At 34.3% G+C, this 26,008-nt stretch overlaps 4 protein-coding genes and 1 long non-coding RNA gene across 7 annotated transcripts; 2 read left to right on the plus strand and 3 right to left on the minus strand.

Annotated features, from left to right (window-relative positions):
• The first annotated feature begins 1,168 nt into the window (after positions 1–1,168).
• On the plus strand, positions 1,169–2,845 carry LOC110662988 (protein RGF1 INDUCIBLE TRANSCRIPTION FACTOR 1). Its single transcript, XM_021822168.2, has 5 exons — positions 1,169–1,402; positions 1,488–1,667; positions 1,784–1,858; positions 2,083–2,223; positions 2,322–2,845. Exons 1-5 carry the CDS (start codon positions 1,400–1,402, stop codon positions 2,655–2,657), a joined length of 735 nt encoding a protein of 244 aa, XP_021677860.1. The 5' UTR covers positions 1,169–1,399; the 3' UTR covers positions 2,658–2,845.
• A 4,208-nt stretch (positions 2,846–7,053) lies between these two features.
• LOC110663022 (vesicle-associated protein 1-3) lies at positions 7,054–10,514 on the plus strand. The gene is made up of 8 exons (XM_021822210.2): positions 7,054–7,221; positions 7,530–7,600; positions 7,701–7,782; positions 8,076–8,191; positions 8,294–8,455; positions 8,556–8,597; positions 9,695–9,772; positions 10,205–10,514. The coding sequence occupies exons 1-8, from the start codon at positions 7,128–7,130 to the stop codon at positions 10,316–10,318; spliced, it is 759 nt and encodes a 252-aa protein (XP_021677902.2). The 5' UTR covers positions 7,054–7,127; the 3' UTR covers positions 10,319–10,514.
• Positions 10,515–12,595: 2,081 nt separating this feature from the next.
• Positions 12,596–17,404, minus strand: LOC110663023 (spindle and kinetochore-associated protein 1 homolog). Of its 3 annotated transcripts, none has more exons than XM_058142955.1 (9): positions 16,972–17,404; positions 16,757–16,881; positions 15,923–16,035; positions 15,746–15,824; positions 15,291–15,358; positions 14,786–14,891; positions 14,670–14,699; positions 14,271–14,384; positions 13,023–13,276 (listed from the first exon to the last, which is right to left on the minus strand). In XM_058142955.1, the coding sequence occupies exons 1-9, from the start codon at positions 17,066–17,068 to the stop codon at positions 13,151–13,153; spliced, it is 858 nt and encodes a 285-aa protein (XP_057998938.1). In that variant the 5' UTR covers positions 17,069–17,404; the 3' UTR covers positions 13,023–13,150. The 3 variants fall into 3 exon arrangements, with proteins under 3 accessions (XP_057998939.1, XP_057998938.1, XP_021677903.2); XM_021822211.2 differs by lacking the exon at positions 13,023–13,276 and adding an exon at positions 13,697–13,952 and having other exon boundaries at positions 16,972–17,384; XM_058142956.1 differs by lacking the exons at positions 14,670–14,699; positions 14,786–14,891; positions 15,291–15,358; ... (2 more) ...; positions 16,757–16,881; positions 16,972–17,404 and having other exon boundaries at positions 12,596–13,276.
• Positions 17,405–19,162: 1,758 nt separating this feature from the next.
• LOC110663056 (root meristem growth factor 10) lies at positions 19,163–20,379 on the minus strand. Its single transcript, XM_058130505.1, has 2 exons — positions 19,927–20,379; positions 19,163–19,764 (listed from the first exon to the last, which is right to left on the minus strand). Exons 1-2 carry the CDS (start codon positions 20,032–20,034, stop codon positions 19,456–19,458), a joined length of 417 nt encoding a protein of 138 aa, XP_057986488.1. The 5' UTR covers positions 20,035–20,379; the 3' UTR covers positions 19,163–19,455.
• A 3,021-nt stretch (positions 20,380–23,400) lies between these two features.
• LOC110662989 (uncharacterized) lies at positions 23,401–24,823 on the minus strand. The gene is made up of 3 exons (XR_002496419.2): positions 24,625–24,823; positions 24,460–24,508; positions 23,401–23,852 (listed from the first exon to the last, which is right to left on the minus strand). It is a non-coding gene; the product is annotated as an uncharacterized LOC110662989 (long non-coding RNA).
• Between the last annotated feature and the right edge of the window lie 1,185 nt (positions 24,824–26,008).

Raw genomic sequence — 26,008 nt, forward strand, 5'->3', positions numbered from 1 at the left:
GCTTAGCGTACCTCACTCACTATCGTTAAAAAAAAAAAAAATTAGAGAGACCTCCCTTGCCTGGTTTCCGGTTCCAATTTCCAAGGCCTGTCAACTTGCGCAATGTAAAATAAGCTTTATTTTTGCCATTGAAATTAAGCTACAGTTATTATTTTGGTTTTCTAGTGGCTTTGTTCTTTATTCATTAATTAATTTGGGTGTCTTCTTTATTAGCCCAGAGTACTCTCAGACTGCAGCTCAATTAAATGGCATTAATCAAGAGAAAAGCTTTTATACAACTTCATCGTATATGCTATGTATAATCGGTGAACTTGCCACATTGACCTGTAGTTTGTTTTATTATCAAAACATGAAACTGAGCACAAGCCATTAATGAATTGCTCAGTTTATTTGCTGATCATAGCATTAATTCAAAACCAAAATCACTGTTGCAATGGCGAAAAGGTACATACGAAGCAAGCAAAAAGAATCGAATTTAAAAACTGGGTTCCCTGGACGCAATTTTCCTCACCTCTCTTTCTTCTTTTCATGGACCTGGTTTGACATCATGAACTGATGAAGAATCCGGTAAGAATCATTCCATATGTATGAAGCAACTTTAAATAATTGTACGCACACAGAGGAAGTTGAATGGAATCAACATTGATCATGATGTTTCATGGCATACGCAAGCTAAAACTTCAACCTTTTTGTCGAAAATATAATTGATTTCTCGCTTCAGTTGAGGGAAATGTGGAATCAGAAATATATACAGTTCTGTTCCCACCCTAAAAATGCTCTTCTACTATTAATTTACTCGAGAATTTCGACTTATCTTTCAACTACATAAAAATGGTGACTTTTGAAGACCCAATTGACGCCCCTTTTACCGTTTTCCACCGAGAACTGAGAAAAGTGCCTGTTTCCGTTTCTAATCTTGTCAACCCTTCACAGCGCACAGAGAGAGAGGCTCAGCCATTTACAAAGAAGGAAATAGTTAGGGTTTTTGGGAGATGGGCGCACAGTGAACGGCAATAAAAAAGGAAAGTTTATTTATATTTTATAGTTTTCCTTTATCATCAAAAAATTTGTCTGCTTTTCAATATTTTTGTTTCATTTTCCAAGCTCGCGCACAGTACGGTATAGGGCACAATATATAGTCTAGTGTGCAAACACCAAGCATGGACTCTCCACGCTTTAATGAGGCCAACCGCCTCCTCCCCTCTCTTTCTCTCTACTCTCTAGCATGGTCTCTACTGTTCTTTCATTGGTAACAGTAAACCACACGAGTAGCATCAGTTGACAGGCGCCGTTCCTCTCTCTTTCTCTCTGCAATTATAGTTGCTCCACCACTATCTTCATAAACCCTCACCCAATTCTACTTGTCTCTCTCATCGAAGTTCAAATACGAAAAGAAATCATGGTGGGATTTTTTATTCTCTCCTTTTTTTCTTTTTTTTGTAAAAGCCTTTCTTGCTAGACTTGATTGAATTCATGTTTGTATACAGCTGGTTTCTTCACATCTACTTCCTCACTGGCTTCAAGTTCTTTTCACAGAGAAGTTCTTCAACGCTTGTATAATTCACGAAGAAGCAAAGAAGAATGAAAAGAACATATACTGCTTAGACTGTTGCATCAGTATATGCCCTCACTGCTTGTCTCCCCACAACTCTCACCGCCTCTTGCAGGTTAATTTCCCTAGTAATTAACCCTTATATCTTCGAGGATCCATTGTTTCTAGACAACAAAATGCCTGAAATGTAATTTTAGTGAACTTTTATTTGTTGTTTTGTCTCTGTTTCAGATAAGAAGGTATGTTTATCACGATGTAATAAGGCTGGGCGATGCTCAGAAGCTGTTCGACTGCGCCTTTGTTCAAGTAAGTGAATTCAGTTTTCAGATGGTAATGAAATTAAAGAAACACTCTGAAGAGAAGGGCTTATTAACATTGCACTCTTCTTATAGTTTATCTCTCGCTAATTTTAATTGTGCAAACTCTTTACAGTGAAAAGAAAATCTTAGACAGTCTTGTTTTTCTAATTGTTAAACGTTGGAATTTTCTTGTTTTGGAACCTATTGTCCTGAATCGATTTCTCTTACCAGTCCTACACCACTAACAGCGCAAAAGTGGTATTTTTAAACCCAAGGCCTCAAACAAGACAATTCAGAGGCTCCGGCAACGTGTGCGGCACCTGTGACAGAAGTCTACAAGACCCTTATCTCTTCTGCTCTCTTTCCTGCAAGGTCCCTTAATTGCTAAACTTTCTCTTAATTATTATTCTCTCACTTACCCATATCATTTCTACACTTTCTCTAATCTGGTTCTTTCTTAATAACTGTAGGTTGATTGTATCATTAAAACAAAAGGTGTGAGTGGGCTCTCAAGTTTTCTCTTTGATTGCAACTTTTTGTCCTTATCCGAGCCGGTTTCAGACGACGGTTTGATGACTCCAGACTCAGTGCTTGAACCGAACGCTTCAACCCGGACATCTTCTAGTTCAGGTGGGTGTGGTGGGGTTGGGTGCAGGACGCTTGCTTGCACTGCTACAACTGAGATTGTGAGAAAGAAAAGGAGTAGTTTGTCGGCTTGCCGGCCAATATTCCCACGGATATCCGAAATGTCGGCTGGTATGATGAACCGGAGAAAGAAGACTCCGAACCGGGCTCCGCTCTATTGAATAGCGTAGAACAACGGCGGGAGAGAGTAGTGAGGGAGGGGGAGATATATTTGGTAATTTATTGTTTGTAGGAGGGTAATTTGGGGACAATGAATGAAAACTCTGCCTCACTCTCTCACTCCAATTTTAGTGGTTTGGTTCTGGCAAATCAAATTATTCAATTTTAGTGTTTTGCTGCCTTTTCTTCACCCGATTGGTGACTTGACAAATTATCTGTACCTTTTCTAACTTTTAAATTACTCCGATTAATATATATAGAAGGCTTTTTTTTTTATGATATATATATTTTTTATTTTTTTTAAAGCAGATAGATGTATATACAAAATAAAATTATTTTAATTTTATCATAATAATTTTATTAAAATAAATTAATTTATATAAATTATATATACACGTTATCTATAATTAATATGGAATTTCAAAAAATTAATTCTCTATGTGGGAGAATTCATCCTCTCAAAAATTTTAATATTTTTTTTAAAGATAAATAGATGTACACACATGATTCAGTGATAGGATATATTTCTTAATAAAATTATAATAATTTTATCAAGATATGTTAACTTATATAAGCCACACAAATATTTTATTGACGACGATATGAAATCTCAAATGACTTTTTTTTATTTCTTGAATTTAGCCAACTATAAAAATCATCAATTTGATATTTATAAGAACATGATTATTTTTTTTTTAGTTATGGTTCAAATATTGTTCTTCTTAATTTTGAATTTAGTTTTATTTTTATTTTTGATTTAATTTTAAATAAATTTAATAATTGAATTTTTCTATAAATTTTATTTTATATTTTTAAAGGAAAAAATATCTATTTTGATTTAAAATCAAATTAATTAATTTTAATTTAAATTGAAATTATTATTTTTTTCTTAAAAAAAAAACTGAAATTAAATTAATTTTAAATCATACATGAGCAGTATTTGTAATTGCAAACCCTATGCATGTTAACTCTCCTTGCCTTTTTTATTTCTTTGTTGTTGGTTTCTTTTCTTCATCCCCAGGACACAATAGAGACAAAATCAGTGTACACAATTATTCTATTATTTATTGGTCTCCTCTCCCAATGTCCTCTTTATTTGAGAAGTCCGTTCAGGACCATATGTATTTTATCTTTAAACTTCAATTTTATTCGGAACTTGTGACGCCTTTTAAGGCTTTCTTTTTTGAATATATATATATATATATATATATATATATATATATATATATATAAACTCATAAAATGAAGTATATCATTTTATTCATACACATATATATTTACAAAAAAATTTAAAAAAAAATATTCTTTATAAATATATGGAAATTAAAATACAAAATTTTTATATATACTTTTATATGCATAAATGCTGTAAATAGATGAAAAATACATTGATTTTTTATTAGATTAGTTCAAAAGTTTTTTTTATCATCTGTAATTGAGTGAAATCTTATAAGATCATTTTAATTTTTACTTAAAAATCTTCTTATTCACTAAGTAAATAAGTTGTGACAAAAATTTTCAAAAACTTGTGAAGATAAATCTTCTTAGTTTATAAATCTAATAAGAGGACATATATAATCAAAAATTATAGGAGACCAACTCCACAAAAATAAAGAAAAAATTAAGCGAATTCATAAAAAAATAATGAATATAAAAAAACATTAACTTTATTACTAAGGAAAATATAGCTAAAAATTAAAAAAAAAAAAAGAAGAAAAAATAAAGGCTACTGCCTTTTAAAGGTTACTAATTATGTAATAGTTCTTTTAAATGATCATGCATGTGATAGTATATATATATATATTTTCTTCACAATAATATATTTAATAATTAATATTTTTTTTAAAGTGATTTTAAAAATTTATTTTTCTGCATCGAATTAATATATTTAAGATAAATAATTAAAAATGTCATTTAACAAAGTTATTGATAAAGAAGATAGCTCTCACCCTTACCAAAATTATTTGATTGGATATTAGTGATAATTCCAGCCCTCAAGAACTGCTAGGACTGTAGACGCTAACACCACGCACCAATAATCATGGAGATTTAAATTTAGCAGGAATTATTAATATGAGAAAAGCAATCGTGGGACTAGAAATTTCCCTCGCAAAATGAGAAAAAACTGAAATGTCAATATGAGCTTTTACGAGAAAAAAAAAAAATTCTTTCGAGGGGTGTATGTTATTCGATTACAATTGAATTATTAAATTGAATTAATAAAATTAATTATTTGATAATCGATGAATATTTTTATTTTGATTATGTTTAATTTTTAATTTTAAGTTAATTATTATTTTAGAGACTGATAAAAATTTTGGTTAATAAAAAAAAAATAATTTAATGAACTAAATTCATAGCTCTAATATGGAAAATTATATATAATATTTTAGAAGCATAGAAAATAATGCTCTTACATGAAAATGTGGACCCTCCGATAGTGAAATTGATATAATGACATATGGGCATCGTAATTATTAAATAAAAGTTCATCACATTTAATAAGGGCTTTAAGAAAACCATTTAATTAATTATTTAGATTTGGGGGACCAGCCAGGCCTTAAAATAACTCGATATCCTTGGACCAAATCCGATGAAGGGACTAGGAAGCCATCCAGCATCTTCCTCTATACTTTTCCCTTCATCCATCCCAATTACACAGGAACCTTGATGGAAACTATTTTCTTTAATTCGACTTCAAATTTTGTAGTTGAGCAAGCAGGAATAGTTTGAGTGGCAACCTGAAATGAAGACAAAGTATGGTGGCAGGAATTGATGAAGGCTAATGCAGGTTTTCTGCTACCAGGACATAGCATTTGCCTTAACTTATTTAGCTTACTTCTTTATATTCAGTAGTCACCACTTCTCAATTACAGCTGTGCTACATTTTCATGCCAAGGGACCACAACTACCCTTCCCTTATCATCCAATTGTTGCCTGCCCGTACCTCCAATTTCGGCTTCAGAATTTTTAATCACCGGTGATTTTATTTGGTTCCAACAAGGACGTGAAAGAAAAGATAAAAAAAAAAAAAAAAAAAAAAACTCTGAATAGGCAATCAGTATCTTCCAGGTCCTTGTAGACTACATTCACATTGGCTATACCCAGGCGAATTGAAACTTTCCTCTGTAAGAAAATTTCCCAGGAGGATTTGGGTCTACCACGTCATGCATGGCCTCCAGTTCATATAGCACTGATCTTCTGGTAGCTCCAAACATGAGATCTGGACCCTTCAGGCACCACAAGAATTAAACAGGGAAAATTGATCATTCATGCACAAAATAGCGAAGCCAGGAAATTATAACTAACAGCGGTCTGAGCAACTTCAAGCTACATGTTAAACAACGACATCGTTTTATGATTGGCAGGGTGGCAGTCGCAGGCAAACTGTCTGTGGGTTCTACCACGACAAGCTACGGCGATGTTTTTTTTTTTAATTTCTGACATTTTTGTACTTTCCTCAGATAAATGGTCCCTTAATCAAGCGCCTCTTAAATCTAACCGTACGCGTGTCTTCTTTACATCAAATTTCCCTGCGGGCCCAAAGCACAGTCCAGCAACAGATTTTTAGCACATTGATCTTGTTACCAATAGGAATACCCATGCTCCTGGGTTTCTCTTTGATCTCATACGTACGCTTATCAAAGTATCTCGTCTTTTATCTCAGCCGTCGGTATCAGTTCCGGTCTTCACTGGGGTCTCATATCAGCCATCCACTTGTACTGCTGGTCCCAAATCTTAATTTTAGCCGTCAATTTGCACAAACGGTCAGGCTACTGGTGGATATTTCTCTGAATTAAATGATTTAAATCTTAAATTAGTAGTATTAATATAACAATATTCATGTGGAAATTTGTCAGATTAATCCAATTTACCCACCGCCTTTATTTATGGCCCACCTATGTTTTCATATCAATGAAAAGTTGACTTCCATTTGCTTTGGTAACCCTTTTCTTTCCCTTCTGATGGTTAACCACTAATTAACCATTAATCCTTATCATTCCAATAGCTGTGATGTTGGATTAAGGTTGCCTTGTCCACTCAATTTATTACAGCTGTTGAGTTACCACTTTATAATGTTGCAAAAGTTGGTAATTTTACCTTAACTGTAATAATCGAAGTTAAACATTATTGTCTTGGCCGTAAGTTTAGCTTTCACAGTGAAAAGCCGACTTTATTAAATTATTTTAAATAATTTTTAATTAATATAATCAAAATAAAGAGCACACTGCTCAGCCCAACAAACCCTGAAATTAAGCCCTAATTGCGGCCTCACAGACTTTCACGTTCCCCACATCACAGCCCATTCAAGTTGAGGATTAATGGTTTATCCTCGAGGACCCACTTTCTTCAAACGGTGTCGATTTGTCAATCTAACCTGTTTTTTTCCTCTTTTACCCAAGTTGATAAACTCTGTTTACAATATCTTTAGATCACACTCAATAGCTCAAGTATGAAGGGTTAGTAACAGTATGGTATTTGAATTTCACCCCTGCTTTTCTGATCGGAAAGTCATGACCACTGGAGATCTTCTCAACATTCAACCCACGGAACTCAAATTCCCATGTAAGTTTCCTCTTCTTGTTTGCTTCCCAAAAAACTTAGTGATAGAAAAATAATGTACTACGGAACCGCTGAGATTAGCTGATGGCTGAGAATTTGTGTTCGTTTGCGAGGAAATCAAAGAAAATAAGTGAAAAGGGAACTGCAAGTTGAAATTTCTTTTATTGAATGCTGTATTCTAGATTGAACTGTGCCTTTTTCTTCTGGTTATTTCGTTTGCTTATTTCTTTGGGCAACCAAGAGAGCCTACTTTGTCTGTTTGGTGTGATTATTTGCTGTTTTTGTTACTGATTCGCTGGCACGCCACGAAGTTGAATTGAAGAAGCAGAGTTCATGTTCTATGCAATTGACTAACAAGTCAGATAAGTATGTGGCTTTTAAGGTAGGTTCTGTCTCCTTGTTGTCCACGTTAATTGGGTTTGATTACGATTGTCATTGGCTAACGAGTTAATATGCCGCTTTTGAACACTGGAATTGACTAGGTTAAAACGACCAATCCCAAGAAATACTATGTTCGTCCCAACACTGGCATCATTTTGCCTCAGACCTCTTGCAATGTTACAGGTAAATATTCTGTAATCATTGGTAGTAAAAACTTCCTCTTCGTGGGTCACAAATTGCTTGCTGATGTGTTTCTTGCATCTCACCTCTTTAACTTGTATTAGCTTACTTGTGATATGATTTCTGCTTGTAAATTCATGTTAAATTCCCTAACTCTTCTCGTAGCAAAGAGGTTATTGCTTCAGGTATTTTTAAATGTAAAATACGTTTTTTTTTTTTTGGTTCCTTGAATTCTTGTAATTGTTGTTCATATATTTGCATAAAAAATTAACTTGTTTTGGAGTGGATCCTGGCAGTTACAATGCAAGCCCCAAAAGAGGCACCCCATGATATGCAATGCAAGGACAAATTCCTTCTTCAGAGTGTTGCTGCTCCTGATGGTACAACCATGAAAGATATAACTCCAGATATGGTGGGAGTGGATAGCTCCTCACTAGCTCTCTTTTTTTCTCCTCCCATTCTCTCCCCTTCTCAAGAGTTTCATGTTTTCCTTTCTGGACTTTTGGTTTTGCAGTTTAATAAGGAGAATGGTAAAGATGTAGAGGAGTTCAAATTGCGTGTAGTCTACATCCCTGCTAATCCTCCCTCACCTGTCCCAGAAGAATCTGAAGAAGAATCATCTCTGAGTGCTTCTGTGCTTGAGAATGGTAATCAAGATGCTTTGTTGTTTGAAGCTGTAAGTATTTCTTCTTTTTGCTGTGTGCACGTTTGTTAAGATAGCCATATCAATGCATCAGGTTTGCCATGACCACTTAATATGATGCTGTAATTTTCAGGTATCAAGATCTTTAGAGGAGCCTAAAGAGAAATCTTCGGAGGTAACTTTTCTTTTTCCCTTTTGCATAAAACTTGGTAACTTGATAATTTTGTGCATTTCCTTCACTATTTCTGAGTGGGTCAACTTCTTCAATGGTTTCAATATTTGTAAGTCCGTACTTGGTCAGGAAGGAAAGAAAATTCATCACTGTTTTTAAAATGTTTCATGCCTTAAATGTTGGACAGACCTCTAATAATTATGTAGTTGCAAAATTTGTCCTACAAATTGTGACTTTATGGAACGTGTATTACTTGCTTTTTTGGAGGGTTTCACATATTTGACTTGTGGATGTAAAGCATCCATCACACTTTTGCTTACATTGTCTTCTCTTTTTCACATTGTTACTTAATGAGATCTCAGCAAGTTGCTTAATTACTATATTTCTTTGGGCCAATCCTGTAGTTTGCTTGATTAGTTATTGAAATTTCTTATGAAATATAAAATCAACTTGAATATCAATGCTGTTTTTTAATGACCAACCTTCCAAGATGCTTTAAACTGTAGTATGTTATTGTCCTAACAAAGATTTGATGTTCAGTTCTTACATAACTGGTTCTTTTAAAAACTGATTAATGGTCATCATTCTGTATGATTTTTTAAAGAACATGTAATTGCTTCATTTGTACTATAACTTAAATGGACTTGTCTTAGATTGTGTGCTTATGTAATCAAACATTGCACTTACAAAAGGATTATCCATGGAAACTGAAGTTGTTTTAGTTTGGAGGTTTCTGTATTATTCTTGGTAAAAAGGTATTCATCTGTCTTCCAAGGGGCTTCTAGTAGTGTGCAGGCTTAATATTTCAAATAGCTATGTTTATCACTATAGGAACCATATGCTAATTGCACTGTTGGGGGAGCTTGTAATGTCAAATTCCTCTTTTATCTTTTAAGGGGTACAAGTATAATGGAGGTCAATTTATGAGCCCAGCAATATAATGCCATCTAATACTTTTGGAGGCTCTTAAAAGTTAATATGAGTAGAGCTTTTATTGTCATCTTATACAATTGAATGTTTTTCTTAAGTTGCTTTCTATATGTACACTATCTTTCTTTTTATCCAATTTTTCAAAGCAAATTTTATGATGGATTTTTCAGGCATGGTCTACCATATCTAAGTTGACTGAGGAGAAAGCTTCTGTGCTGCAACAAAATCAACAGCTACGACAAGAAGTGGTATGATTTTTTTCACCATCTTGAATTTGATAGGGCAAGGTGGGACGGGAAACTCTTTTTGTAGTTGTTGCAACTAACAAATTTGTTACCTCTCTACTTGGGTAGTTTTGCTGAGACTTCTTAAATGGCTAGCCTTAACTTAATTTGGCCTGGGGCATGCAATACAAAAATTGTTCTATAACATGAAGTTGATGTTGTGAAAGTCTACTTTCTTCTGCTGATGATATTTTCAGAGGCATAGAAGTGGGAAGGATATTTCTCTGTTGTAATATGTTTACTTTTACCTTTAATAATGCCTTCTATTAATGTGTTGTCAAGTACATTTTGAATATATATTTTCATACTGATCAGTGTGATGCTTTAGTTGTATAATGATGTTTGTTGCTGCTATACTTACTAACCTTCTTGCTATGTGCAAATTACTTGCAACAGGAATTGATGAGAAGACAAGGTAGCAAAACTCCTGATGGTGGCTTCTCTTTATTTCTTGTGGTGTTGGTTGGTCTATTTGGTATCCTGGTTGGCTATGTTGTGAAGAGAACATAGAAAATTACCAAATAACTGGTATTTGTTAGGTTGAGGTGCTGGCTTCAAAGTTTTCAGCCTTCCCCTAGTTTTTGAAACTTTTTAGGAACTTTACTTGGTGTGTAAAGTCAAAGCCTGGTGTATTACTAACTTGTAATTTGTGTTTGTTACACAGTTAATGTTGTTTCTATCATGAATGGAATGATTTATGTGATTAGGACCGAGTCCATTTGATCGCCGCTCTTTTTTTTCTCCCTACATGAATGAAATATTTATTCTGTTGATAAAAAGGTTGGAGACTGGCACGATAGCTCATTGGCATATTTAGCTCCTAAACTATTTTTTAGTTCATTTGGCTCATATTCATATCAACACATGACCGAGTTTCACGAGCTCATAGGTGCTGGCTTTGATCATATCAATGAATGAGTTGAGCCGTGATGAGTGTACTTGAAATGTGCCATATGCAGTTTCCTTGCATATTTCGTTTGCTTAAACCCCGGCTCAAAAAGCATCATCGGAGGATGCAACTAATAGTTGCTTATCCCTCCACTGCACTCCATGGACAAAAAAAAAATTAAGGTAGAAGACTGGATTTTTATTATTTTTTAACATGTAAATCTCCTAAATTCAGAGAAGCTTTTTAATGGCATGGTTAGAATATTCTTTGTTATCAATTATTAGGGTAGAAAGATTGTCCTCATGTTGATTAATCCAAAAACTTACTACACTATCTGATCATTGCCTGATAGCCATTTAAAGAATGAATTGTTACAAAGTAAAATAACTTTTTGTTTACCGGGCTGGAAGTAAGAATACAAGTCAGTATAAAAAGCTGTTAGCCTTGGATTTTGATTGGTAGGAGTAGAAGTAATGTGAAGGGTTGGGTTGTAATTGGCTGGTGGAGGAGGTGCCAAACTGCCAAGTTAGGGCATCAGGGGCTGCCGCTTGATTATTTTTAGGTGCTGAATGTGCATTTCCCCATGTAGCCCAACTGATAAAGAGAGCAAAGAAGGAATGGTATTGGATTGGAGGACATGCCTTTAAGTAGTAGCTAGATTCTGGAAGCATAGGTTGCGCGTGATGTGATGGGATGGGACTTGAAGATGGTATTTATAGAAGGTGCAATGCCTGCCATGACCACTCATCAGAATTGTTGGATCGATTCCTCACGATTCCATTTGAGCCACGAATTGAGACGGCAAAGGAGGATTAGATGGGGTTCAGCCAATAGTAGTTGCAGTTTAATGAAACTTGTTAATCGTTAGGCTAATCATTAACACATTTGGTATTCTTCCATCCGAATACTCAAACAAGCAGTTTTTCTTCAATTTATAATAATATATTATATGATGACAACTAATTTTCCCACGGAAGTGCCTTTGATATTAAATATTTATATAAAATTGCCATTCCATTGTATAACAACATACATAGTAAATCAAAAATTCAAAAATTGAAGCCAGTTAGCATGAAAAGGCCAATCTTATCACGTGGGATCGGTCTTTGATGTCATTATTTATACAAATTAATAAATGATGTGCAATAATCATATTATTTATTTAGTGAAGGGATCATGTAAATTTTATTTATTTCTTACGAGAAAGCAGAGAATGGAGCCTCTATTTTGGAGTTGCAGGTCAATATTTGCGGGTGTTGTTGATATTACCAGATCAATGACCAATCAATTTTATATATATATATATATATTTTTTTTTTCTATATAATTTTATTTTATTTAATAATTAAAAATATATCAACCACTTGAAAATTTAATAAAAATTGACCAACCAATCAGTACTAAATTGACCTCTCTCCAGACATGATTAACTATAACAGTCTAACCTCCCGCGAGAATGTTCTTAATCTCCGAAACCAGAGATTTCAAATTACCTGGACCATCCGCATTACCTCCAACCATATCAACTAACAACCAATAAAAGAGACAATGAGATATGTGCAGCAATCTTTAGCTAGAAGAAATTTTATTTTAAATTGGTGATTTTATACAAACATGATATATGGAATTCAATTCTTTTATAATATTTTTAAGATTAATTTAACAGAGCCTTTTAAAATTTAACTTTTAATATACTTTCATTTGGTTATAAGGAAAAACTTCTATTTTAAAAGTTATTAACTATATAGTAAAATTAAAATTTTATATATAATTCTATTAATTGAGAACTAAATATTAAGGGTTAATTACTATTAAATATTATTTAATTACTTTAAATCAAGATGCACAAAACTGTATATTAACAATAAAACAGCAATTAATCATAAAAATAAGCATCCTTATTAAAGCGTAATTTATTAATTTAGAAATTAAGGGTACAGACATTCTGTTACATTCGAATATTAGACATTAATCTGGTTCCTACGTACCCGAAAAGGTTGAAGAATATATATATATGATGACAGAGACGTCACCTTAAACGCAAACGTATAAAGCACTCAAACTAGAAACAAGCCAAGCCACGAAAACAATGTAAAACAACAGGGAAATTAAGAAACTAGAAACACTAGGCGCACTGGAATCCTGCGCAGACACCCTTTCCGCAGTAATTCAAGAGCAAGCTTCATGAGATAGGAACGTTAAGATTGATGCCCAAAACATTGGCCTTAAGGACAGTGCAAAGGCAAACGGCGGCCTCAAGATCAGCAAGACCTTGAATGAGAGGGCAGCATGGTTTCTTTTGTGGGGTTCCCACTACAAGGTGCAACAAATCGTTTAATAATTTAGAGCATACTCCTAGCCTTGGGGTGTCTCTTGGGCAAGTGGCCGTAGCTACTGGTGATGGACAAGGGACAAGATGATGAGTTGAGCTCACCAAAGTGAAGAAGAGAAGGTTAAGGGAGAGAAAAAGGGCAGTGCTTGCAACAGCCTTGGAAGCCATTTTTGGGTATGGGATGGTGATTGGAATTGGCAATGAAGTAATTTGCTAGGCTACGGTTTATGCAGACGGAGATTGTTGCCTGTTTGGGATAAACATTTAGAACTCATGTAAGCACATCGCATGCAACGATTGTATATACAATGAATATGGTATTTTTGGCTATTAATTTCTTCAGTGGAAGTCACAACTCCAACTAAATCTATGAAACAAGCAAACAATAGCAGATGAATTAAAATTAGAATTAAGACAATTTACTTTTAACCTAAATAAAGCTATTCAAAATCAATTCGTAAGAGATTAATGATTATGCAAGTTGTACAAACAATCCCAGTAAGCTTCACATGACAGAGGAACAGAATAATTATGTGTACCAGAACAATATACGAAGTCCTTAAGGAACACCCCCCCGTGTGGCCACTTTATCATTACAATAAGACCAACTTTTCCATAGGCCACCATTTGAGGTGTGAACTAAAGATCTGTTGGGTTCATAAAGAAATGAAATGGAAATTGGAAGAAATTCATTCCATTTTGATTCTCAGAGTTTATACAAAGCCTTTGGTGACTTTGGTCCAACGTTCCTAGTTTAATATACTCATCTTCTACATTTCTGCCATTTGGACTTTAGCTACAGCCAATAAATTTTTATTAATAAATGGAAAAGTGAATCAAGTTTGTCACTGGGGCTTCAAAAGAATGATCACACGATGATGCCCGATCCGGGTCTCACTGATGCGACCAAGGTGACGAAGAGCCTGGAAGTATCAAAATGCAAAACTCATGAATTGACATGAATGCTACTAAACATCCTATATTATCATTCTGAGAGCCCTTGAAACAACAGGCAACAGCAGCATAAGTTTCATAGAATTGTGTTTTTTGGAGCATTTTCTTTCTAACATGAATTAATTGTTAAGAAGCTTATGCCAACTTGCAAGAAGCTTTGTACTTCTAAACCATAAATCCACATTAGCTTGAAATTCCAAGTATGGTGCTAGTGAATGAATTCATTAACGGGACAAAAAATTTGTTACCTAATAAATGATTAAAAAGAAGAATAAAATAGGACTTACTGTCAGTATAGCTTTTCCGGTGTTGTCAAGCTTCAATGTTGGCCCTTTTATGTCTGTTTCAAGGAAAAAGTGTTTTCCCTTTATTGTTTCTGTCATTGCAATATCCCTTACTTCCTGCATGTTTCATAAACGTATTGAAAATCAACTGCATAAGCAACAGTTAATTTGCACAGAAACAGAAGAAGGGCATTAGCACTATCACATTTGTATAACTGTTTGAAATGGAATACAAGCTTTTATATATAGTAGTTTGGTATGAATGTATTAATCTACATCAGCTTCTCACAGAGTGGCCAGCAAAGCAGCAAACTTATGCAATTCCAGAAAAGCATTCAGCCTATGAAGAAACACAAGTGCTTGAAGTAATTTTGGATTGTGTTGTTAGTTAAATTCACTTACCAATGCTTTTTCCCATAGATTTTCTGCCAGCTTCAAGAAGAAAGAAAAAGAAAAGTTAGCAATAAGTGCAAGACTAAGAATCTGAGAGCAAGTCACATCAAAATTTGAACAAGTACCTTTTTCTTTGAGGCTCCAATAAGCTGAGAATTCATTTCAGCATATGCTGCCATGTCATTGATAGCAGCATTAACCTTATCTAGTGTGAGCCTTCCTCTCATGTATCTGCAATCAGTGGAGATTCAGATAAAAACAGAGTTTAGATGATGTTAGATCTCCATTTCCCAATTGAAGTCTCAAAACCCTAAAAGTTACTGTCTTATGCCTATCTGCTGAGAAAATACGTGCAGAAGTATACAATTATCCGTTAGAAGTTCATCCTATGTCCTAAAAGTACATGTCCTCCAAGGTTCAAAGTTCAAACAGGTAAATTTAGCAATAAACCTACAGAAAGATATTTCAATATAAATTGGTATTGACAAAAAAATAAGACCAAGTCCACATAAAGTTGTTCTAATGGATAAATCATGAAATGTAACTGACTAGCTCGTAAGCAGCCCACCAATCCTAGCATGGATGAGAATAAAAATTGTACAGTTGAAAAGGAATGAGAGATTAACTCACGAGGACAGGGAATCTAGCTCATCAGCAGTTATATACCATAACGGTGGAGAGGCACGGCCCTTTTTTCCCTAGAATTAACAAACATAAGAAAACTGATTCAAGTAACTTCCTCTTAGGCTCATGCTTTATCTGCAACATAAGTTTTTGAGAAATAAGAGAAAATTTTTGCCCAATAGCCAAACATTTGCACTTTTTTAGTTTCTTTGTTTACGTTTTTGTTCTTCACCTTATACTTCCAGGTTCATGATACAAATGTTTCATCCCAACAAAGATGAGAGACTATTTTTGGGCAAGATGCATCAAACCACACAGAGCAATTATAAAGTGAGCCTTCTTCTAAGCCACCCACAAATCACTAGCATGTAATAAAATTTTACAAAACAATTAAATCTCAAATAACTTTGTTATTATAATCCTTGGGCAATGTTGCTTATGCTTCATCAAATTGATCATACCTTGGGTAATGCTGCAGGCTCCTCCTCAGTCTTCAAAGAACCAAACCCAGGTTGTAGATTAGAGGCTTCAGAATGTACACTGATGCACAGAAGTAGCATCTCAACATTGAAATACAAATGTAATTTCCTCTTCTAAAAGGGGAAGAAAAGCCATGTGATAGACAAAAATACTATTACCTTCTATTTGTATCTGAATTCAATACGGTAATTCTTTCTGGCAAATGCGAGGGAATATGAACAGACAAACTCTGCAACTTCTTCTGCTGCTGCAGTGATGCATTGATGAGTTTCTGCAACAAAGCGTGAAACAAAGCTTAGTCAAAATCAACCAGCAAAATATAATGAGAATTAATCAACTCAAAGAAACAGTAATTGCATTAGAGTCTATCAAGGAAAGAAGTTTACTCCCTAATTTCAACATGTCTTAAACAGAATTAATCTGCCAAACTCAGTGTTTGAATTGCTACACTACCAGATGTAGCATAATGAAATACTCAGTTCAAGAATTCCATAGAATTGCTTATGCTCAATTAACCATAAATTTTATTTTGTTAGGCTCCATATTGGGAATTAAAATTAATATTTGTCCTATATTTTCTACAAGGCAAACTGAAAAATGAATGTTCTATTTTTCTAGAGATGAAATGAATCCACAATTTCTCTGGGAACATATATGCAGATGTCTGTGTTCATGAGTATTGTTCCCAACATTCTCCGGAACCAAACAATGAAAAGTAAAAATTTTTCTATGCAGTCGAATAAGAAACCCAAACCGAAAATTTCTATTCATTCTCTACATTTTTTTAGCAACGAAAACAGAGGCACAACTTAAAGCACAAATGAAATGGACCTAAACCCTATAAGCCCAATAAGGTTTAGTTTGATTGAACATTTTAGATCCCCAAATTTTGAAATCCCCAAAATTGAAGGCTTCAGTGCATTTTAAAATCAATAACTAACGAGCAATAAAACAAAGTCCAATTGACACGCAAGAAAGGAAAATCAAAGTACCTTAGCTTTAGGAATAGCCTCAGTCTCCTCACGCAACCGGTCCTTGATAGCTTGTATCTGCAGCTCCATCGCCTTCAATGCAGCATCCACCGCCGACAGATCAGTGATGCTGCCCGCCGCATACACTGCGCAGACAGGAAAAGAAATAGCTCAATTGTAGCCTCTAATTTCTAACTAAGGAAAAGCAGAATTTCTATACTTTGGAGTTGCCTTACTGTTTCGGCCGATAACGAGTTCTTGAAGCTCAGCGATTCGAGTATTAAACGAAGATATGAGAGAATCGAGCGACGAACCAGCTTGATTCACTGCCATCTTCTCTCTGTCTCAGTCAATAATCTCTGATTTTCAGAATCTCTAAATAGCTTCAAATCCTTGGATGTGTTTTTGGAGACTTTAGTGGGCGGGAAGGAAGGAAGGGTTTTCATTTTTGAATGGTAAAGCCTGGGAGAGGTTCATCAAAACGCACGCGCGATCGCCGTTTCCATCTTTGCGATTCTTGGGGGGAGAGCACGGCATGGGATGGGTCCCACAGGATGACTAGTGGATAGCGGGGACCAGTTGGACTGCATGGGAAAATGTTACGTTAGGAAGGGAATTGTGGCCTATGGGATGTTTGTTTTTGTTACAGCAAGATCTGTGTAGCAATTCTCTTGGGATTTTGATTAAAAGTGCAGTTGAATTACAGGTAGTATTTGTTATTGTCTCTTTAGGAGACACTCTAGGAAATGATGCATCTCATGTCTCTTCTTATATGTATTTGTTCGCTAGATCTTACATTTAGCTTATGCTTCATTTTCATTCTTCTAGCGGAGCAATAATGTAAAAAGAATTTATAGGATCAGAATTGTAGCCACAATTCAGTGGGTTAATCAAGCTTGGAAGAAGTTCTCAAATCACATAAGGGAGGCTGAAGAAGGCCTTGCCTCCATTGGACCATTTCTTGAGACCACAATTACAAGCATGGAAGTGTGGGAACTGATATTAATGGTCGGCCGATCTTTATTATGAGGAGCAATCCAACCCATCAATGCATGCACATTCCTTTTCTTTTCAGCTTCTTTATATACTAAATGTGGGAATATATATTATCTATACTCACTAGAAGTTAAAATTTAAGGGGTTTACTAAAAGGAAATTAAGTGAAATCTTAATAAAAATATAGAGATTAAAATAAAAATATAATGATTTTTAAATATATATATATATATATATATATATATATATATATATATATATATATATATATATATATATATATATATATATATATATATATATATATATATATATATATATATATATATATATAAGTTTTGTATTTTTGAATTCCTAATAATTAAATAATTTTTTGTTTAAATGACCATATACATTCATTTTCATTGTTTCAAAGTTAATACTTCCACATCAATTACCCAAACAAACAAGCAAAGCATTTACACCCATATCTCATTAAAGTACTCAAGGCTAATTATTAGATACACCAAGAGCACTAAAAAATAGTGCTATCACTTTCATAGAAAAGTGGATCCTCTCTATAAGATAGAGAGTGAGTCCCACATCATTGTGAGATATGGTGTATGTACACCGGGTACACCTGATAATTTCTCTGCACTCAAATACGATTTCCATTATATATGGAGGATACATGAATTTTTCTTATCTAAATTCAATTTATTTTATAGCAAAATATAAATATATGAGATCTATGTACTTAATATGTAAATTTTACTATACATCTTATATCTTGAATCTATAATAGACTAAATTTAAGTAAGAAAAAACCTATATCTTATATATCTTGAGTACAGATCCATGCCAAAAAAATCCATATATGCAAAATGTATGCAGTGCTTATTGCACGCATAGCGTCTCTGCCTTCTATCTAAGGCAAAACTGGGAGATAAGATTGGCAAGCATGCATGAAACTTTTTAATATTTGTGCGTATATGAACCCTTCTAGCTATTTAATTAAATGAATCTCGATACTATTTCTACTTATATAATATTAATACTACTGAGCTACTACACCAAACCAGTCAAAAGCTATTTAGTCATCCCTAGTGTGGCTAAGGCCTAAGAGACGGTGTTAATTATATTTCAATCTTCCAATTAATACTCGATCGCTAATTATTGTAATTGTTAATGATCACCTTGCTAGAAAGGCAGACATTTAGTACAAAGAAACTAATAATCAATGTTAAGGCTACCAAGTAGGTTTTGTTCAATTACCCAACCTGCACCGGATGGAAGCCGGAGCAAAACGAGAGCCCATGTTCTGCACTCTCCCAACAGTGCTCATGATTCATGAGCAGCATAAGTAGTAATTAGTTAACATTATCAGTAAATGACAACATTCAAATAATGATACTGCTCATTATAAGAAGATGAAGAACTGACTAATTAACATTTTGAAGTACATAAATGAGAGGCTTGGCTTTAAAATTTAAGCCCACGAGCCTATGTTATGTGATCTTATATATATATATATAATAAGTTGCCGCACATACATATATATATGCTGACAGTGAGCGTTAGAACCCTAGGGGTGTTGTCACAGAGCCTTTGAGTTCTTCATTACAGGTACTCTATACTTGATGAAAACTTAATTCCAGATTATAAGGAAAAATACCCTCAAGGATCAAGGGAGAAACAGGATTACAAGATAGCAAAATTGGTATATGCATTGGCATATGCATGTTTCAGTTGTGTGAAGGTGGGTGCGTCTTTGGTGGTGAGTAGTCGAAGTTGAAACCGGGATGCTTCTCTCCACGTTTATTGTGTGGCACACGCCAAGGAACTGAAACAAGAGACTTCTTTTCAGCAGAACCTGAATTTTTAGCATTCTCTTCTGCCATTAGCTTCTGTTTGGGCTTGGAGTTCTTCAACTTCTGAGCATAACCATCCAGATGATGAGTCTCTGCGATGCTATCTTCCTTTGCCGCTCCTGCAGGTTCATTTGATGAAGAAGACTCCATCGGTACTGTGACTGAAACCTTCTTCTCATCATTCTGTACAAGACAGACAATTTTAGAAGGCCTCATGACTTAAATAATAAAATTAATTGATGACGGTTCTCCAAGTAATTAATTAGACAAAAAGAAGAACGAAATGTATATACAGTAGTAGAAGATTTAGTTCTCAATAAGATAAATCTAGCTACTTGCACCAACCTGATTGGAAATGTGAAATTTCTGATCAGCAGTAGCAATTCTTCTGGCATTACATGCATGCAAAGAAAGACATAGAAGTAAAGGAAGAAGACAAGATACGACTGACATATTAAGAAAGACAGGTCTAATATTAAGCAAGCTAGGAGTTTGAAGGTAGCAACAAAAATGTGTAGCTTGGTGAGGGTAGTAGCAGTGTGGCACTAGTGGTGGTAGCTAAGGTAGTAATGGTGGTATTTGTAGTAAGAGCATTAATTGCAAGTATCCCAGGAGATTAAAGGCTATCTATTTGCAGAACATGCAAATGTATGGGCCGGTGAGGAGAAGCTAGGAGAAAATATGAAGATATGGGTGGTTTCCTCTGTCCTTAATCTTTCAAATTTTCAATCAATTGGGTCCCAACACACAGAACCCCACCAGGGGAAGAGAGAAAGCAGCTTAGAGCCCTTGTGTAGATATATGAGGAGAGAAGAAGAGCGTCCAAATGTGAGATTTTCCCTCAAAATAATACACTAATGAACTCTTTTGAAAAAAAGAAAGAAAAATACCATACCAAATATTAAACGCAAAACAAAATAGAAAAGCTTATGCATCCTCATTGTTTTTATCGAGGAACTCCATTCCTTGTCTTCTTGCCAAACTTTCACCACTTGCATGGCTTATGCCTCCTTTTTTTCTTGCCCTTACCTTGAAAATTTACCATGATTTTTTTTATGAGTTATATAATATTGTATTACTAAAGAAAAGTGGAATGCCTTTTTGCATCGTGTGTATACTATCTTATTTTTTAATAATAATGTTAATAATAATAAGAGAATGAAAGAAGAGGGGGACACTAGACATACATAACATTGTTTAAGATATTATTTTTATATTGTAAGAGTGTATAAGTTTTGAATAATTTTTGTATCATACCTATGTTGTGCATAAGTTTAGTACTTATAAATAAAATAAAATAAAATAAAATAAAAACTGGTTTGTTTCTTTATCCTATGAGCGGAAATAAGAATGAAAATGTATGCAAACTGAAACATTTGCCTCCCTCTTAAGATATAGAGAAATTGTTGTGTATTCTTAGAGTATATACTCTTTTTCTCATAAGACATGAAATTCACTACTCTTTAGTTTAAATAATAATTATAATTATATGTCTACAAGGGCTTATTTTATTGCTTTAAATGCATACTAAAATTTTTCTGAGTCATGTTAATTTATCCATTAAATAAAATGTAATATTAATTCATCAAGATTCATTGATTTGTCCCAAGTGTATTCAGAAGTTTGATCAAATTCTTGAACCCATATGAAGAATTTACAAGTTTTGCTCAAAAGTAGGATATGTTTTCAAATTTTCTACATAAACAAACTCTTCAAAATTTTAAAACAATTTCAATATTATTAAATTGAAGTTTATTAATAATGGAGATCTATTCTTAATCGAACCTGCTACATCAATTAATTAAGCAAAATATCATACAATAATTTACATAAGAAAAAAAAAAAATAGAAGTAGAGATGAAATATCAATACACCGAACAGGATATATAATAAGAAAAATTAGTCAATCGGAAATCTTGTAGTTAGCTTATTGTTGATAAACATAAGACATGCAAAATCGACTGATGATGATTGTTGTGTGACGCCTACATGATCAGGCAGACATAGACGGACCCTACAAGTGGTGTAGAGGGTAGGGACACGGGCAGGGGGAGACAATACCTCATGGATCACCTCTTCTGTGTTCCTTTCGCAAGGGACACCTGAGAGTGCCCTAACCGTCAATACCGGCCATATCTGAAACGTGGCAAAAACCACCATGTGATTCATTCAATTGCCACGTGGACCTGAGCCCGTCTATGGCCGCCGGAACCCATGTTCTTGGTTCTATGATGGATTGGTGGTCCACCGGTCCCGTTGAAGTCACCGAAGATCAGCCATGCCATTTGCCGAGATCCAACAACATTGTACATGGGGACCACTAATGAAATTATAAAGAATTTAGAAGGTTATAACTTTTATTTGCGGTGAAGACAAGAAGCACGAAACAGCCTTAACTTTAATGGGTTGTTTGTTAGCTTGTTGGTTTGAAGAGTTGAGAGGTTTCTGTTTTGCAAGTGCTGATGGGCTCATGTGCAGTACAGTGGATATGATCAACGGCGCGACAGACTAGGCTTTCAAGGTAGCTGGGGATTCGATCCGGCCGCTGACAATTGGCCCAACTCGGTGTGTACTGTAAAAGGCGAGCAGTCTCGGTGGGATCGCCCCGTTGTGTCCACGGCATCCCTGGCTCAGTCTGTACATCGTTAACTCATGTTAGATAGGAGCGGTCCTATTTTCAGGATGTATACTAGAGATTACAATTTAAATAATTTATCATAGAGATCACTTAAGAGTATATTTTTGATGCATCGCACGTTAACCTCTCAAGGTCTACGATGTAATCTCACATATGAATCATTTATTTAATTTTTAATAGAATCTTTTTCCCTTTTATATTTACATTTCAAGCAGTAAAAATTAGAAAACTGAGAATATTCACATTGATAAAAAAAAGTACGAAACAGAATAGTCTTATCAATTAAACTAACTAATTATCAACGAATTAATCTATAAAAAAGAATAATGAAAACACCAATCAAAGTTAACATGTTGAGGAATTTGAAAAATTTAATGTTTGTTCTTTTTTTTTCCCCCGCATAACGCTGGTTTATCCATAAGTTTCTTCGTGTAAGGCAAGCTTTGGTAGAAAAATGGCACTAATAAATCAGATTAGGGGGTTAACGAATTGGAAAATTTATAGGATGTTTCCAATGCATTAATTTTACCTGCACCCCTTACAAATTTATAGATATTTCATGTATTAGGTAATATGAGTCCCGTCTCACTGTGAAAAAGGAAACACATGCTGTAAAAGCATCTAATAAAACCTCAAAGAATTGCATGTAAAGAGTAAGCACAACGTATATGTACTTGATTGAATTGTAGGAATGCTTGCCAAAGGAAATTCTTGATGATGGTTATGTTTTTTTTTTTTTAATTTTTCTTTTTATATTTCCCTTGTGTTTTCTCTGCATTGTCATTATCTCCTCGGATTGGCTTGCTTGGGTTGCGTCTTGCCCGTCAGCAACGTTTCTGTTATTTCTGGCTTAAACTCATGTGGGACAATCGAAGAATTAAGGTTGGCTGATTATGGGCCTCTGACCCTGGTTTTCTGGTTAGAGCAACTTATAGGGCTCTTTCTTATTAGGCCTAGTGTATCTAATATGAGCTGTAATATGGATTTAGTATTTTGTTTATCTACACTATGGATCTACTGTGCTTGCATGTTTGAATTTGGTTAAATCCTCTATATTTGTACTCGGCCTCAGGCCTTCTTTCACAATGAAAGTCTGCCTTAAAAAATAAATAAATAAATAAAAATACAACGTCTGTGTACCCCTTCACTAAACACAGAGGCACCGACATCATTCTGCAGCATCTATCAGCAAAATCTAGTATTCATTTTAGTAAACAAGTAGAATGATTTAAAGAAATCATTCTTTAATGGAGTTTAAATTATTTAGTAGTTGACATCATTTACTTTTAAGAAAAAGAATAAATACAACCTATAATTGTGTCCATAGAAGACATGTTATGGGCACCATGGCAAGGAAAAACTTGCATAGCTTTTGCCTAGTCATTATAAAGATGAGAAACACATGGACGGCATTGTTAATATCCCACCTTGGTTAGGGATAGAGTAATGTGCCCTTATAAAGCTTTGAGCAGATATGTGTATGTGTACAAACCAGAGGGGAAAGAATAATTGCTACCTATTGGTGGGAGGACATTATCCACAAATATTAATTGCCTTTCCCGCGCTCAGTTTAATTCTCTTTCAGATTACATACACAAACTGACCCACAGTCAGGTCAGCTGGGACTAGGTATCTGTAAAATTTAACCAATGTCAAAATGAAGATATGACAAGTGCTGACATCCATCACAGGAAGATTAAAAACGATATCATGGTATTATACAAGAAATTGATGGGAAAAATTGCAGCAGTAAACAACATGCAGCTTGAGCAAGCATTAGCAATCCAGCAAGCAAACAATTTAAGCACAACGTTAACAGCAAAAAGAATTAGGCTTAGCTACAACATCAAAAACTGCTTGCTGGTGGTTATCTTCACCCAAAGTTACTGTTTTTCTTTCTTCTTCTCTTCGGAGGGGAAGGTGGATAAATTAATAACCCAGCTTACATTATTACAACCCCGAAATACAAGACTAGTGAATCCTATCAACAAAGATCTTTTCAACAGGCTTTTGTTGACTAAACATATGATAGCAAAACGTTTCATTCTGATTAGTTCAGGCAGGAAATTTCCTCCAGAAAAGATAAAAATAAGAACTAAGCATTCCATTAAAGGCCCAGGCAGCATTTGTTAAAGGTGACTTGCAAAATCTACTTAAATTGAGGCAGTTTCTCCTCATAGCAAAAAACAAGCATGAAACAAATATATGTACCACATTATACAATCATTTCTTCATCTTACCTTAGTTGCATTAAAATACTTCAATTCATCCCCAAAACATAACATCAACCTGTAAGTGGAGCACAAAATCATTCAATGTGATGGAATATGGAATGATTCGTCTATTAACTCCCTGAGCTTATCTACAATCAAGTAACAAACCAAAAGTTAACAATCAATTCTCACCGGAATTCTATCTGGGTATTTCTTCCTAATCTCTGCAGACACGATATTATTTACAATCAGAAAATCAAACCAAAAAAAAATTCTTAATATACCAAAATCACCCTCTAGCAGTCTAGCTTGAAGCAGCTCTTTATCATTTTCCTTCAAACTCTGGCCAAGCGTCAAAAACAAAAAAATTCAGGGTTGAACTTGAAACAAACAATCTATCTTAGCTGGAAACAAACAAATTAAATATATTGTTTAAAAATATGTATGGATTATGAGACTTGGACTTGGGCTTTTTAAATAATATACGGATTACGATAATAGGCCACAACACTCTCAAAGTGGCCATTGATTGCTTGGGCTTAACAAAATAGCTCAGGCTCATATGAAGCCCTTTACGTTTCTCCCTTTATGGGTTCCAAAATGGACTATTTTATATCTCGAATTCATATGCCTCTCTATTATTAATCTATACCAATATTTTCTTGTGTTAATTTCTTTGTAAATTTAATAATAGCATCTCTGATTCTAAGCCTCAGTTTAATTTATAGATATCTTTTTCATTCATTTCTAAAATCTATATGAACATGTAATATAGAATATGAACCTTCACTTAGAAGGATTGGAAAGAAAAGTGTGAATGTGCTTGATTGTGAGAGAGGAGAAGAAGATATCAGGCTCAGTTTTGATAAAGCAATACATATTTTTAAAAAGGGATATAAAATATTAATTAGGAAAAACAATAAATATATAGAAGAAGTTGTCAATTATAAGAAACATAAAAATTGATGGACAACTCACATCAATTGTTTGATTGATTGCAACTGCATGCATGCATGGGCCTAATTTTATAGTTATGACTTGCCCTTTTTAATCCAGCAGCGGTCTATATATTTGTAGGTGATGGTTAGGGAAAATTTACCAATTAGCCTTCTCTATTCCTTCTCTTATGTTTTTATTGTTTCAAGTGTATTCCAATCATGGCATGTTAACCAGAAAACAAAGTTGGAAACTTGAAAGATAATTAAAGCCCCTCCTAAGCTTTTGAGAATGTGGGTGGGGTAGACTTTCTTATCTAATGGCTAATGAAGATCATAAGAAACCTAATCCAAAACATGAAATGCTTTTAGCTTAGTTTCATATGGCTGTGGCCTTGTGAGTTAATTGTGTTTGTGTTGCTTGAGGGGTAGGGTAGGGTAGGGTGTCTTGAGAAGAGAGAAAAGAACTTGGATGACTCTTTTTTAGGCAAGAAAGAAACAAAATTTGTGGGGAGAAATAATAAAAAAGAGGGATTTAAAAATTTTGAATAGAAAACTCAAAGGAGGGAAGCAAAGTGATCTTTGAGTTGGATAACTTTACACTTCATAAGAGAGAAAGAGAGAGAGAGAGAGAGTTGATG

The sequence above is a fragment of the Hevea brasiliensis genome, chromosome 2, assembly GCF_030052815.1.
Source record: "Hevea brasiliensis isolate MT/VB/25A 57/8 chromosome 2, ASM3005281v1, whole genome shotgun sequence".
Classification (NCBI taxonomy): domain Eukaryota; kingdom Viridiplantae; phylum Streptophyta; class Magnoliopsida; order Malpighiales; family Euphorbiaceae; genus Hevea; species Hevea brasiliensis.